Source organism: Talaromyces marneffei, chromosome 6 (assembly GCF_009556855.1).
Source record: "Talaromyces marneffei chromosome 6, complete sequence".
NCBI classification, from domain to species: domain Eukaryota; kingdom Fungi; phylum Ascomycota; class Eurotiomycetes; order Eurotiales; family Trichocomaceae; genus Talaromyces; species Talaromyces marneffei.
Window position 1 is genome coordinate 442,734 of NC_072353.1, and position 13,423 is coordinate 456,156.

The following is a 13,423-nucleotide window of genomic DNA, read 5'->3' on the forward strand; positions in this document are numbered from 1 at the left end:
CTTCTCGATTAGATCAACCTAGATTTCTCGAATCAAACTATCAAACATCACCACACGGCAAAATGCCGCCCTCTCAATTGAAGCAACTGAAAGCTTCTCTTCGAGACAGCGGAGTCATCCGACAACAGCAGTCAAAAAAGCAACGTCATCAAGATGAGAAAGACGGCGGCGCCAAGGCACGCCAATCTCGCATTCAGCGAAATGCGGCGTTGGCAAAGATTCGAGAACAATTCAATCCATTTGAGATAAAGGCGCCGTCACGGAATGCAAAATTTGATGTTACGACGAGGGATGGCTCGTCGAAGGCGGGGAATTATTCTAGGCCTGGTGTTACGAAGTCTTTGGGAGAGGAGAGAGTAAGTCATTCTCGGAAGAAACCCTCAAAGCGCAAGTAAAAGAGACTAACGATGATTAGAGACGAGAAACTTTGCTCAAGGAATTACACTCGCGCAACAAGACTGGCGGTATCATGGACAGGCGATTCGGTGAAAACGATCCTACAATGACACCGGAAGAAAGAGCAGCAGAACGATTCGCCCGCGAAAGTCAGAGGAAAATGCGCAAAGAGAATTTGTTCAACTTAGAGGAAGATGACGATGAAGAATTAGAGTTGACCCACGGCGGACGGTCATTGTCGTTTGGCGATGCTATCAATCTCAACGGCGACGATTTTGCTGAGAATGATATTAACGGCGGAGAATCCTCTGATGACGAGGAGTCGAGTCGAAAGCGAAAACGCGCCGCAGCTGTCGAGGACGAGGTGGATGATATGGATGGGATGGCTTCTGAAGATGATGACGAGGCTGATGAAACGGAGCCGCTGCGAAAAAAGACCAAAGCCGAGGTGATGAAGGAAGTCATCGCCAAGTCGAAGCTGTACAAGTACGAGCGACAAAAGGCCAAGGAAGATGATGATGACTTGCGAGCGGAGCTTGACAAGGGTCTGCCGGAAATCTTTGAGCTTATGCGTGGTGTCAAACCCCCACCAAAGACCCCTGAGCCGCCAAGGGAGGACGCTGCGATAATGAACCCGGATCGGGCCGCTCTTTTGAATGGCAAGGATAGGGCTGAAGCAGATGTTGAATATGACAAGCGACTCAAACAAATGGCTTTTGATAAGAGATCGGCACCTACGGATCGCACAAAGACTGAAGAGGAGAAGGCACAAGAAGAAGCGGAGAGGCTGAAACGGTTGGAGTTGGAGAGACTGCGACGTATGCGCGGTGATGAAGATAGCGAGTCTGAGGCTGGAGGTGCCGATGATGAGCTGGTGGAGGATGAAGGAGCTGATTTTATACCCGATGATGCCAAGGCGTTTGGTTTGACCTCGGCGGTGGAAACAGAAGCTCGCCGTGAGCTTGATGTTGAGGACGAGGATGACTTCATAATCGATGATGACCTTGTCGATATGGATTCGGATGAAAACCTCTCGTTTATTGAAAGTGATGAGGAGATGGAAGATTCTGAGATGGAGAGCGAGGACGAAGGGCTCATGGATGATGAGTTTAGCAAGTCGCTCAAGAATTTGGTTGGAACGGAGTCTGGTAGTAAGAACGTGCCAACTGGAAAGACCGACGATGGACTGGCATATACATATCCCTGCCCTCAGAGTCACGACGAATTTCTCGCCATCTTGAAAGATGTAACTGCCAAAGATATACCGGTGATTGTTCAGAGAATTCGAGCTTTGTATCACCCTCGACTTCACAGCGACAACAAATCGAAACTCGGTGTTTTTTCAAAAGTCATTGTTGATCATGTGGTTTATATGGCCAATCAAACTGGTTCGATATCATTCAATATCATCGAAAACCTCCTCCGACACATTCACTCCATGGCCAAGACTAACAGCGAACCGGTGGCTCATGCGTTCCGGAATCATCTTCGCGAGATGGCAGTTGAGCGACCTTTGAATCTACTTCCGGGAGATTTGGTCTTATTGACAGGAGTGATGACTATTTTCCCGACGTCGGATCACTTCCATCCAGTTGTGACGCCTGCAAATCTGTGTATTGCGCGGTATCTCGGTCAGAGTGCCGTTAACAACACGTCTGATCTGGCGACAGGAGCATATCTCGCTGCGTTATCACTGGAGTATCAAACTCTCGCAAAACGATACATGCCCGAATTTATGAACTACTGTCTCAGTGCAATATGTCTTCTTTCGCCGACACCAGCCACACAACAAGTAGGATTTGTCTTGTTGCGCGACTCGAAGGAATCACTGCGACTTGAGTCCTCATCGACCAGCAGTGAAATTCGCAAGATCAGCTTCTGGGACGTCGTTGCCGAGGACGCGAAAGCATCATCCGAAGACTTGAAGATCAGCCTTATCAGTACCTTTGTGTCATTACTAGACGCAGCCGCCGATCTATGGGCCGACAAATCCGCCTATATCGAAATATTCACATCCGCCAAACCCATCCTCCAACATCTCAAGAAATCTTTTACCAAGTCATCATCACCACTATCAACCCAAATAACCACCACCCTGCACAAACTCAAAACCTCTTCAACCCAATCTCAACACACCCGCCGTCCCTTACTCCTCCACAACCACCGGCCACTGGCCATCAAACAATCCATCCCCAAATTCGAAGAAGACTTCAACCCAGACAAACACTACGACCCGAACCGCGAGCGCGCCGAACTCGCCAAACTCAAGGCCGAGCACAAGCGGGAACGCAAGGGCGCAATGCGCGAGTTACGCAAAGATGCAAACTTTGTTGCACGCGAACAACTCAAGGAAAAGAAGGAGAAGGACGCAGCATACGAAAAGAAGTATAGACGACTTATTGCGGAGATTCAGGGCGAGGAAGGACGGGAGGCGAAGGCTTATGAGAGGGAAAAGAAGTGGAGGCAGGGGAAGAAGTAGTTTACTTTTGGTCTGGCAAGGTGTATATAGCTGTCGGGCGTGCATATTACCAGGTATTTCAATAAAAGTTTGGACATGTCATTCAATCAAACTGTAAAAAAAATATGGCGTTAAGTACTGGTATCATCCGGGCGCCAGCCGTATCTATTCCCATCGCGCTTCAAAATGCAATCAATATATACAAAGCAATAAAAAAAAACAAACACACAAAACTCCATCCATCGATGTCGAGGTGCCCTCAGGGTATCATTGATGATTCCAAACCGCTAGCCCCGCCAGTGTCCTACATCTACTCAACTGCTCACTCGGCACGGATTCCATATGGGTATCATTCGTCCTAATAAACAACCTCTCCCCGCCATCACCCCAAACTTTCCATTCCGGCGCCCCTGCCGCCCGGTACGTATTGGGGTTATACGAGCGTATAAAACTCGTCCAATACCCCTGCATAAGCGGGACAATATTTTCATTCGTCGTCGAATACGATTTCGGTGCTGAGCTTGAACCGACGTAGTCCGGTCCCCAGATCGCGTTGACTTCGATTGTATGTCGTGTCCCGTAACCGGTGCTGTTGGCTGTAGAATCCAGGACGGCGTAGTGATAATTCCAGATTGTGTTGCGCGTGGTTGAGTCGTTGTTATATGCCGTCGTGAGATATATGCCCGGACATATATAGCGCATTTCGCCATAGGCATTGGAGACGCCTTGCCAGTATTTACCGGCGCCGGAGTAAACAGGGTCGTCTGGTGAGGACATGTACATTGAATTTATGGTCGAGAGTTCGGTCTCATTCAAGAAGGGAAAGTTATCAGAGAGAAACTCATCCGCGCGTGCGACGGTGGATGTGTTATGGGGTGTAAAGACGGTGCCTTCGTTGGTATCATCGCCGAATATAACGGGGATTTTCATGAATTTACCTTCACCGAATAGGGAGATGGTGTAGTTAGACACGAGATTGTTGTCGATGGTAGGTCCGTAAGGGTATAATGGTGAGAGGACACCTGATGGGTATGGGATTTCTTTATTCTCTTTTTGGAGGGCGTTGATGTCGAGATTTCGTAGACATTTCAAGGGGTGCATGCTGTCCGCGCAACCGGTGCGTTCGGTCAGATTGTCGAATTGGAATTGTGACTCGGAGACGGTTAGTTGAGGGCCAAAGGATTGCGACTCAGCGACGGCGGCGTGAAAGAGGCCGTCCAGTTGGTTGCTGCCGCCGTAGGCTGAGAGAAGGAGAGTGATGGCGCCTGCACCGGCGCTGTCGCCGCCGATCGTGACGTGGGTAGGATCACCGCCGAACTATAGACATTTTAGCTTCTCTTTTTTTGGATGCATCGTAGGGAGGAAGAGAATGTACCTGGGCAATATACTTGTGGACCCATTGCAGCAACTTGATCATATCCTTAAGTCCATTATTCAAGGATCCGCTCTGCTCAACTTCTCGCGAAGCCAGGAACCCATATGGGCCCACGCGATAGTTGAATGTGACAACCACGATATTGAATTCGGATGCTTCAATCAATCCGGTCCCGTCATAATTGGCATTGGCCAACCCATTGAACCCGCCGCCTTGAATCCAGACAAACACCGGCAGGGGGGTGGAGTTGGTCGCATTCGTCGGCGCATAGACGTCTACATACAGACAGTCCTCAGACTGATTGTTGGGGGTGGGATAAGCACCAGTTGAGATGCACAACGCACCATGCTAGCCACAGTCAGTACGAGAGGATCTAAAAGTAGATGCGACGAAAGGACATACCGAAGTAGCATCCTGCACATCAAACTGAACCAGGGGATCCTGTGGCCCAGCAAACCTCAAACTCCCAGTTGGCGGCGCCGCATACCGCATTCCCTTCCAGGACGAAACGCCATTATCCTGTTTGTATCCTTTGTACAAGGAATAATCCAATTGCACGATATCGTCGCGTTCGCTGTGGTTGTTCTTGTTCTTGGTGGCGCGCGCGGACAGGCCGAACCCTAATGCGAGTGCAATAATGGCCAAGACAACCATTGCGATAGCTGCATAACGATATATCCTTCTCTTTTTCGAGACTTCGCTTTTATTCTTGTTATTGAAAAAGGGAAGCAGCGACCTTATTTCAGTCAAATATCTTGCGCGCCGACCGCTGCCTTCTTGTTTGTCTCCTTCCCCATCCGTCGAAGGGAGGGAATCCGGGCCCTTTTGTTTGTCCATTTTATTTTTTTTGTTTGGAGACCAGCGCTTTGGCATGTACTAGAAACTCCTCCCCTGCGTTGCTTAGATTTTCCGGCGGATAAACCTTTTCATTGCCTGATCAGAACATCAAAATGTCCGCGTGAGTATGGATGCACGGAGTGACTCGTGCACGCGATCAAATTATTCGGGGAATATGCATGGAGAAAGATCAACAGTATGGAGCAAATGAGGAAAGTGAGGGGTTGAGATGAAGGAAATGATTGAAGAATGAATCAAATAGTCTGGTAGCACGACCCAAGAAAAAATGTCAGGCGCAGTTGTAAATAGAGCTGCTGGTTTTGGATGTCAAAGGGATCGCTAGGTTCGGACAAGTCGGAGGAGGACTGGAATTAGTCGTGTAGCACTCAAAGGCGGGGAGTAATCGGCAATGCGAGAGCTCTAAGCATGTGAATGTATATCATCGAAGAGAAGAAAATCGCATTTAGAGATGAAGAGCACCCCCATGGCCGGAAATTCCTTTCTTAACTACATATGATATGAATGACAGCTGCTTCGCCTCAATTCTAAAAAGAATTTCCAACAAGACTAGCCCTCGTCAAGCATAGTCTGAAAGCTAAGTGAAGTTCACAATACGCGACGTGCCAGAAACAGATTAGCAGAGGAGGCCAGACCATCCGCTAAGTTGAGCTAACCTTTCCTAAGACGACGCCATCCCTACTAAAAGCCCTAAAAAGCTTGATATGGCTGGACTCCTTGCACTCAGTGGTTCCTTTCCCGTGTACTATTCTCGGATCATGTTGGTGCCTGGCTTTTGGTTGGCTGCCGATTACGCGTGCAAGTACTACTAACTATATACTACGTAGTAGTAGCGATATCAGCTAACTCTCTAGCTGAGAATGAGCTGGAATGCTCGGAGTGCATGGCGGATATTACAGAGTACATCCCGACCATGTACCGACTGGGTGGGTGTAACCGTAACGCCTGCGTCAAATAAGTTACAGAGTACATAACTACTACATAGCACGCCCGTCCCGCAGTAGGGTACGGAGTACTCCGTCTGTACATACAGTGCCAGTGCCAGGTAGGAAATAAGAATAAGTGGCGGAATTAATCCACCCCAAATCAGACAATTTCAGCCACTGCTTGCGAGATTTGGTATATTTACACGTATATTTACACGCCCAGAGGAAAGATTACCCGAATTTAGCCCACGTGGGCTACGGATGAGGAATGCGTTGATGCTAATTGGCCAATCTGGTCTGGCAATATGGGAATATTAAAATATTTTCACTCTTTTGTTTGAGCCTCGTGAGGTGCTATTACTGTATACTACGTACCACGTGACTAGTAGTGTATACTCGCCGAAACATGCTTTGATGACCGATCGTGCTAGCGGCGCTTCATTTTGACTCCGAGCGTCAGGCAAAATCGCCGCCGTGCAGAGCAAAACGTCTTGGCGAGTCTGGGAAGTTGTGCACTGTCTGGGCTTTACTATATACTGTAGTGGGTTCAGTATACTGAATTTGCGATTCTGTGCTCTGTAGTAACTGTGGGCTACATGAGCATTAGTCTTTGGTGGGCCAAGCCGTGCACGTGGAGGCTACATAGTACACGTACTCTCTGTTGTACTCGCAAAAGCCGGTGATGCATGCCAACGAAAATTGATAGTGGGGTAATTTTACGCACTGAATCACTAACCAGTAACTACGGAGTATATAATACCCAGTTTCCCACGGTCTATGGTGTCTAGACTCTACTTGGGTACATGGTCTGGTGTACGGACTTGTATGGAGCTGATGTTGCTAGCGGTTACAATCTGCTACCGCCAGACAATCATAAAACCATTGTGTGGATAAGACCAGGTTCTGACAGTTACATGAAACGTGCACGATTGTTTTGTCTAGCATTATAAATCATCATGATGCTTCTTGAATAGCCATACAGGTTCTAGGTCTGTAGCCCTGATTCGGTACAAAAAGAGTCAGTGATTGACCAGATAACAACTAACCCAGCTCTTGTCATTGGCGCTCGAAATACTCGATTGATCAATATTCATTTTCTTTTCATCGGATGTATATAAAAAAATGCAAAAAGAAATGGGGCTAACTGGGAATCGAACCCAGGACCACTCCCACCCTAAGGGAGTATCGTACCACTAGACCATCAGCCCGTGTGTGTTGACGGCGGGTCGATTTTCAAGTTTATCAATCAAACGAAAGCTGCAAGCACTACCGGGAGTGTCTTACATTAAGTTAGGGCTGGATCAGACCTAAACATAAGGATTGTCTTTTACGAGCAGAGCATGAATTACCAGTTCATGTAGAGTAGAAGGGTCATGTCACCCATGGGTGCAAGAACACGAGCGCAACAACAGATAATCCCCGATACTGGGGCCATGATACTCATCCTACATGTTCGACTTCGTGGTGCTTGCAAGCTACGGCCTAACCTATGGTTATATATATCCGTGAGCGGGAAGACATCAATACCTAGCGCTAGTCTAGTTATCCCGCCTTCTTAGATGGGCGTATTCATTCAAACGGTAGTTTTACCATGCACACCAACCAATACAGCCAGAAAAAGTACATATTCACACAATACAATGGTCTAGATAGCCACCAGGCCACAATTTCAACCACACGATGCTCGTACAAGAGTCCATACAAGACGAGTCGAAGACGAAATGACATGGACTTTGCAGAACGCTGGTAGTGACAAGATTACAGAATCAAAGACCCAGTCTAAGTTGAACTCAAGTCTGTTTTCTTTTTTTCTTTCTTTCCTTTTCGACAACGAGTCCGAAACCAAGGTTTGCTCAGCCACTTCAATGATTCGAAGTAGATCTTATTAGAAACACCGAGGGATAATAAGTGCTGTCCTGATTCGGCGGTAAAATAAGCCCGGTCAGAGATAAGACTATCCAGGCTTCGTATCCTGACCCCGTTTGGCTTTGAAACAAGTACCTAGACCAGAAAGCACAATACAATGCGGTATATTCTCAGATTTTTCAAGTAGATCCAAATTTTCCGATAATTTGATACTACCCTTTTTAGTAACAGATTGGGACGTTTTAATATGACCCTGCTACCAGAACGTACCTTGCTTTATAGATTAAAGGACTCAAATTTGAGGGAAACCAACAGAAAGAGACATCAATATATCCAGAGAAGCGCATGTATGTTTCCATCGAGCTGAATGGCGCACTATTCTGGGAGTCATCTGGGATTGATAAGTCTCGGAGTCCGCCAACGAATAGAAAAATCACTGCTTACTTCTAGTAAACAAGATGCCTGCAACCATCTGAATTCAGTAGCAAGATAGTGTTACTGCAGGCTAGTGCGATCAGGTCAAGTGTAAAACTGGTCGTCGAAATTCGACCAGAAGATGGCATTAAAGAAGCATCGATTACTTGAGCTGCGATTCTCTCCATACACCATGCAATGAGAACCGCACCATAGGGATAGGGTAACTGAACAACTTGCCCACAAAGACGAGCCTTCATCAGCTTCGGGAGGACTGAACGCGGCATCGTGGCTGAGGAAGACCACTGAAAGCCCGAGAAAAAGAAGAAGTGACGATCGCGGGGACCGAGAAAACACCAAGAGTACCGAGCGCGTCCCAAAGAGGGACATGGACATTCCCCTGCGCCCCATATGTCTGCCTAGAGAGAGACATACGAGTTCTCCAAGGGCAAGTGCCGCTGTGAGGCCAAGAAAAACACAGGGACTTGTCAACCGCGAGTCATCAGTAAAATGGTGCAATGCAACAGGCACCAGCGCGCCAAAGACTACCATGCCAGGATGTGCATTGAAAAACGGAGAACCTGATTAGAAGGCAATAAACTTAGAAATTGATCAGCACTGCTTTAGCCTGACTTTGTCTCATTTCAAGAGCACAGAAAAAGTTCAAAACAACCGCAGCAATAATCACCAATGCGCCGCCTGCAACGTTAGACATTTCTCAGCACTGCCGGCAAAGTAACCCTAGGTTATATAGGGAGCTCTTACCATATACGTAGTTGACGGCCCCTGAAGATCTTGGAACTAACTGCCAATACCCGGGCATCATTAGGCATGGGAATGGAGACTAGTGCCTTGTCCAGAGGGGTTTAGATCCCGGAGCCAGTCCCCTTAACTACAGAAGTACATGCATGATTCAAGGGCCCTGTCCCCGTTTCACCTATGTTTCGCTCCGTTAACTATAGGTAGGCCTGCTTTAATCCGAAGTGTTGCAAATATAATATAGTGGCAAATCTGTTCACTTTTTACATCGCGGGCTGATGGTCTAGTGGTACGATACTCCCTTAGGGTGGGAGTGGTCCTGGGTTCGATTCCCAGTTAGCCCCTTTCTTTTTGCATTTTTTTATTTGGATAATTTTTTGGTACATCGTATTAATCTTGCGTAGTTGGATGGGCAAATATCATCGCTTGTCTAATTTTTTAGCCCCAATACGGACTGGACCTATTGGACAAAAATGATATCATCCGAGCGCAAGCGGATTCCTAGTTTGATCTACATACGTAGTAGGCCTATCAATTCCATTATCCAACTAACACTTACTGTAAATAGCATTGATCCATTGGTCTAAGCTCGTCTCATTTAGCGTCGGCAGCATTAGAACTAGCTAGGTGATAAACAGCTAAGAAAGGTACCCCTGTTTAATACAAACAATGGCGGATATTTCCCCAGCTTGCATAGTGTATACCTCGAGGTCTCCCGCGGCATCACTAGGAAGGAGTCACCTATATGCTACATATCTAAATACTCAAATTAGCATTGGCCCGGAGCAATAGAAGAAAAGAAAATGCCCAACGGCGCCGAAGTCGCAAAACACAACTCCCGGGACTCGTGCTGGGTTATTGTTCATAACAAAGCAAAGCGTACGGTGTGACGGATTCCATGGATCGCGCAGACGCCAGTATCGGTATCCCGGTAAAGATGCCCATAGAGGAATATGATCAGCTGTACGGGGGACACGGAGAACGGTATTGTGAAGGCGAAGTAAGAGATACATTTTCTAGGATGAGAACAGTTAGGGCTTGTAGATAGGGTTTCGATCCGTTTTGAGCATGGATTACAGAGAGAGCAAATTAACCCAGCTCAACACAGCTACTTCATGAAAAACTAGCATAATTTAATACATCTTCGACATCTAATGTCCATAGTTATCCTGAAAGCGAAACAAATGAGAGATAATTGACGAAAATTAAGCTCATTTCCTATTCAGGATACAGACTAATCCTGAAACAGACTAGCCCAAGTGGATCCATGAATTTCATTGTGACCAGGAACAACTGACTTTCTCCATACGACCTTCCTTTACTCCAGATTTACTACGTGCATACCCCGCACATCCACAGCTTTACACGACAGCAGTCTAGGCATCATGCCACCAAATAACAAGCCCCAGAACAATGACGACGACGAAGAAGAAGACTACATGTCAATGATAATCCAAGAACCCCCAACCCAACAACGCGAAACACTCACGCAGCGCAAGCTCCGGAAACAGCGCGAGGTCAGTCCTTCTTTATTCTTCTTCTTCTTCTTCTTATCGACAATATATTTCCGTACTGATCATCTGGTACAGTCAGAAGCAAAAGCACGCATCCCCTCCAAAGCCGAACGGGCCGCTGCCGAAGCCGCGCGACGCGAAAATGCGCTCAATGAGAGTGTGCTACATCCCTCGAATAAGGGGTTTCAGATGATGGCCAAGTTGGGATTCAAAGCGGGGGATAGGTTGGGGAGGAGGTCGCCCCCCCCCGCGCCACCACCACCTCTTCCTCTTACAGCTGAAGGAAATGGGGAAGAGCAAACCCCACCTGAGACGACCGCAAACGAAAAAAACGAAAAAACGGCCTGGATCCAATCTCGCGCCGAACCCTTACGGCTAATCATAAAAGAGGACCGCGGTGGCATCGGGCTTGACCGAGAGAAAAAACGCAAATTCCGCCAGGAGACGGATCACGTCAGCAAAAAGGCGAAAGCGGAGGAAGGCGAGTATCGGGATCGGATGCGCGCTGAAAGAGAGGAGAGACGGTGCGAAGGGTTGGTGGTGGGCGCGCAGAAGGTTTTGGAGAAATTAGAGGCCGATCATGACCAGGCCGAACAAGAGCAGGAGAAGAAAGTGAAAGGCAGGAAAGAAAAGCCGTTGAAAGAGGTGAATGTGTTGTATAGAGGACTTTTGCGCGAGAGGCTGGAACGCGAAAGGGAGAAATTGGCTCGGATGGTGTTCGAGGATTCGTTGTCGAATATGTCAGAGACACGGTCGCATTTTCCGAAGCCGAGGTTACCGAAATTCAACTCCGAGGATGATGGCGACGAGCCGCATGCGATACAGCAAGATGCGAAAGAGGGGGAGGGCATTGCGTTCGTGGAGCAGAGTCTTGATTCAGACGAAGAGGCCGAAGAAGATGTAGAGCTGAATGAGTTCGATGCATTGCCCAGCTCGGAGAAGTTGTCGAGACTGGTTATGTATATGCGAGAAAAGTACTGGTATTGTTTCTGGTGCAAGTATCGGTATGACTCTGCGGAGATGGAGGGTTGCCCTGGTGTTACGGAGGAGGATCATGATTGATAGCCATTTTTACAAAATTTCATGAAGTTATGATGTATGTACTGATAGAATTAGATTATACCCATTTATATCATAGTTACCGGACAGAATTACAATTCCATAACCAAATCGAAGGGGCGGACAAAATGATGATTATACGTGATAGATAACGAAATGAGGAAACCAGAAGTGTCCGGGGTATATTCTATGATAGCACAAAAGAACCCCGAAATGAAAAACAACGGTATATGTCAACGGTGGAATGGACATATTGCAACAAGAACAACAAAGCAAACATATCGTACCGAACGGTGTATGTGATGACGAAACATGCAATGACGAGAACCCACAACACAAAACACATCCAGAGTGTAGACGCCTAATCGCGTAACCCCAAACCCAGAAACAAACGAACAAATCAACCACCCTGGAGCGTAGAAGGAGGAGGAGGAGGAGGTCAAGATAAATTATCCACCAACTCCCTCAAATCCCTATTTTTACACTTCTTCAACTGTTCGTAGCACCCCGCACAAATCCGCATACAGCAAAATGTACACCGATGTCTGACTTCTTGATCCACTTTTTTGCACGTCATGCACGCTGTCGCATACCACACATTACTTGTAGCGGGCATCGAGGCATGGGATTGGAAACACCCGAAATGCACATTCGTCAGCGGCGGGATGATCATTGGTTCGGGGATGGGTGGGACGTAGCCATCGGGAAATTGCTTGAGGCCAGGCGAAATGCTGTGGTTGCTGCTGCTGCTGCTGTTGCTATTTGTGGATGGCGTCTTGCCGCTGGAGTTGCTGGATTGGTTGTCGAGAATCAGATCTGGTTCTTGCTCTGAGTCGGGAAGCTCGGGTTCTGGTTCGGGGTCTGGGATGAATTGGGAGATTGAGGGGGCCTCGCTGATGGGTCGTTTGCTCTGACCCGGTGGAGGTCCGGGGCTAAGGTTTGGTCGGGGTTGGTTTGGCTGCAGGTTTGTGATTTGCCGGTGTTGAGGGGGGCGGCGGTCTTGGTAAGTGTTGTTTTGGGGACCGTTGAGAGATGTGGTTCGTGGAGGGCGCGTGGATTGGGTTGGTTGTGGTTGTGCTGGAGGGGAATGTGGTTGTGACTGGTTCTGGAACTGCGGCTGCGACTGCGGCTGCGGCTGTGGCTGGAACTGTGGTGAAGGCGCAATAGTAGTCGTAACAGCAGCCGGCGACGCAACCGAAGGCGCTGACGGAGTAGGCGGCAGCGGCGAGGCCGGCGAAGGATATGAGGGAGCTGGAGTTGGTGGGAGGCCTTTACGCGGTGCCTGTGGCTGTACTGGAGTTGTGCTGGCGGTGCTCGAAGCCGTGGGAGACGTAATAGGCTGCTCTACAACCAGCTTTGGCGGAGGCACAGCTTTGCGCGCGAGGACTGGCTCGTCCGGTCGCGAAGGGAGGGTCTTTTTGAGAAGCGAAGCGCCAGGACGGCGCAAGCCTTGAAAGCGTTCCGTGATGGCGGCCATGCTGTCGGCTTGCCTTGTAGATCGGAGCGGAGTCGGGGTTAGTGCTGGGCGAGCAATAGTGATATGTCGTATAATTATATGCAAGAGACCGCGAGAGATCGTAATAATATTAATACCCAGACCTCTAGTTCTGGAGCGATGCAATCGGAATGTGAGCTTCTCGGAGCGGATCTGCACGATCCCGATGCGGGAGTTCCAACCGGCTGGAACGATCGGAAGCGGATGCTCTCGAGGATATATAGTCGAGATGACGGTGGGGAGATGAATGGCAAAAGATGGAATGTGCCGGGGGGGGGGGGGGGGGGTGTGAGATGAGAAAAGACG

At 48.3% G+C, this 13,423-nt stretch overlaps 5 protein-coding genes and 2 non-coding genes across 7 annotated transcripts; 3 read left to right on the plus strand and 4 right to left on the minus strand.

Annotated features, from left to right (window-relative positions):
• Positions 1-62: 62 nt before the first annotated feature.
• On the plus strand, positions 63-2,875 carry EYB26_007670 (uncharacterized protein; the record flags this gene model as incomplete). The annotated part of the gene is made up of 2 exons (XM_054266933.1): positions 63-356; positions 416-2,875. 2 exons carry the CDS (start codon positions 63-65, stop codon positions 2,873-2,875), a joined length of 2,754 nt encoding a protein of 917 aa, XP_054122908.1.
• Positions 2,876-3,121: 246 nt separating this feature from the next.
• Positions 3,122-5,066, minus strand: EYB26_007671 (uncharacterized protein; the record flags this gene model as incomplete). Its single annotated transcript, XM_054266934.1, has 3 exons — positions 3,122-4,171; positions 4,230-4,577; positions 4,632-5,066. The coding sequence occupies 3 exons, from the start codon at positions 5,064-5,066 to the stop codon at positions 3,122-3,124; spliced, it is 1,833 nt and encodes a 610-aa protein (XP_054122909.1).
• Positions 5,067-7,146: 2,080 nt separating this feature from the next.
• Positions 7,147-7,218, minus strand: EYB26_007672. Its single transcript has one exon. It is a non-coding gene; the product is annotated as a tRNA-Pro (tRNA).
• Positions 7,219-7,964: 746 nt separating this feature from the next.
• Positions 7,965-8,348, minus strand: EYB26_007673 (uncharacterized protein; the record flags this gene model as incomplete). Its single annotated transcript, XM_054266935.1, has 3 exons — positions 7,965-8,088; positions 8,147-8,267; positions 8,321-8,348. The coding sequence occupies 3 exons, from the start codon at positions 8,346-8,348 to the stop codon at positions 7,965-7,967; spliced, it is 273 nt and encodes a 90-aa protein (XP_054122910.1).
• A 973-nt stretch (positions 8,349-9,321) lies between these two features.
• On the plus strand, positions 9,322-9,393 carry EYB26_007674. Its single transcript has one exon. It is a non-coding gene; the product is annotated as a tRNA-Pro (tRNA).
• A 1,041-nt stretch (positions 9,394-10,434) lies between these two features.
• On the plus strand, positions 10,435-11,625 carry EYB26_007675 (uncharacterized protein; the record flags this gene model as incomplete). The annotated part of the gene is made up of 2 exons (XM_054266936.1): positions 10,435-10,566; positions 10,639-11,625. The coding sequence occupies 2 exons, from the start codon at positions 10,435-10,437 to the stop codon at positions 11,623-11,625; spliced, it is 1,119 nt and encodes a 372-aa protein (XP_054122911.1).
• Positions 11,626-12,061: 436 nt separating this feature from the next.
• On the minus strand, positions 12,062-13,099 carry EYB26_007676 (uncharacterized protein; the record flags this gene model as incomplete). The annotated part of the gene is made up of 1 exon (XM_054266937.1): positions 12,062-13,099. The coding sequence occupies one exon, from the start codon at positions 13,097-13,099 to the stop codon at positions 12,062-12,064; it is 1,038 nt and encodes a 345-aa protein (XP_054122912.1).
• Between the last annotated feature and the right edge of the window lie 324 nt (positions 13,100-13,423).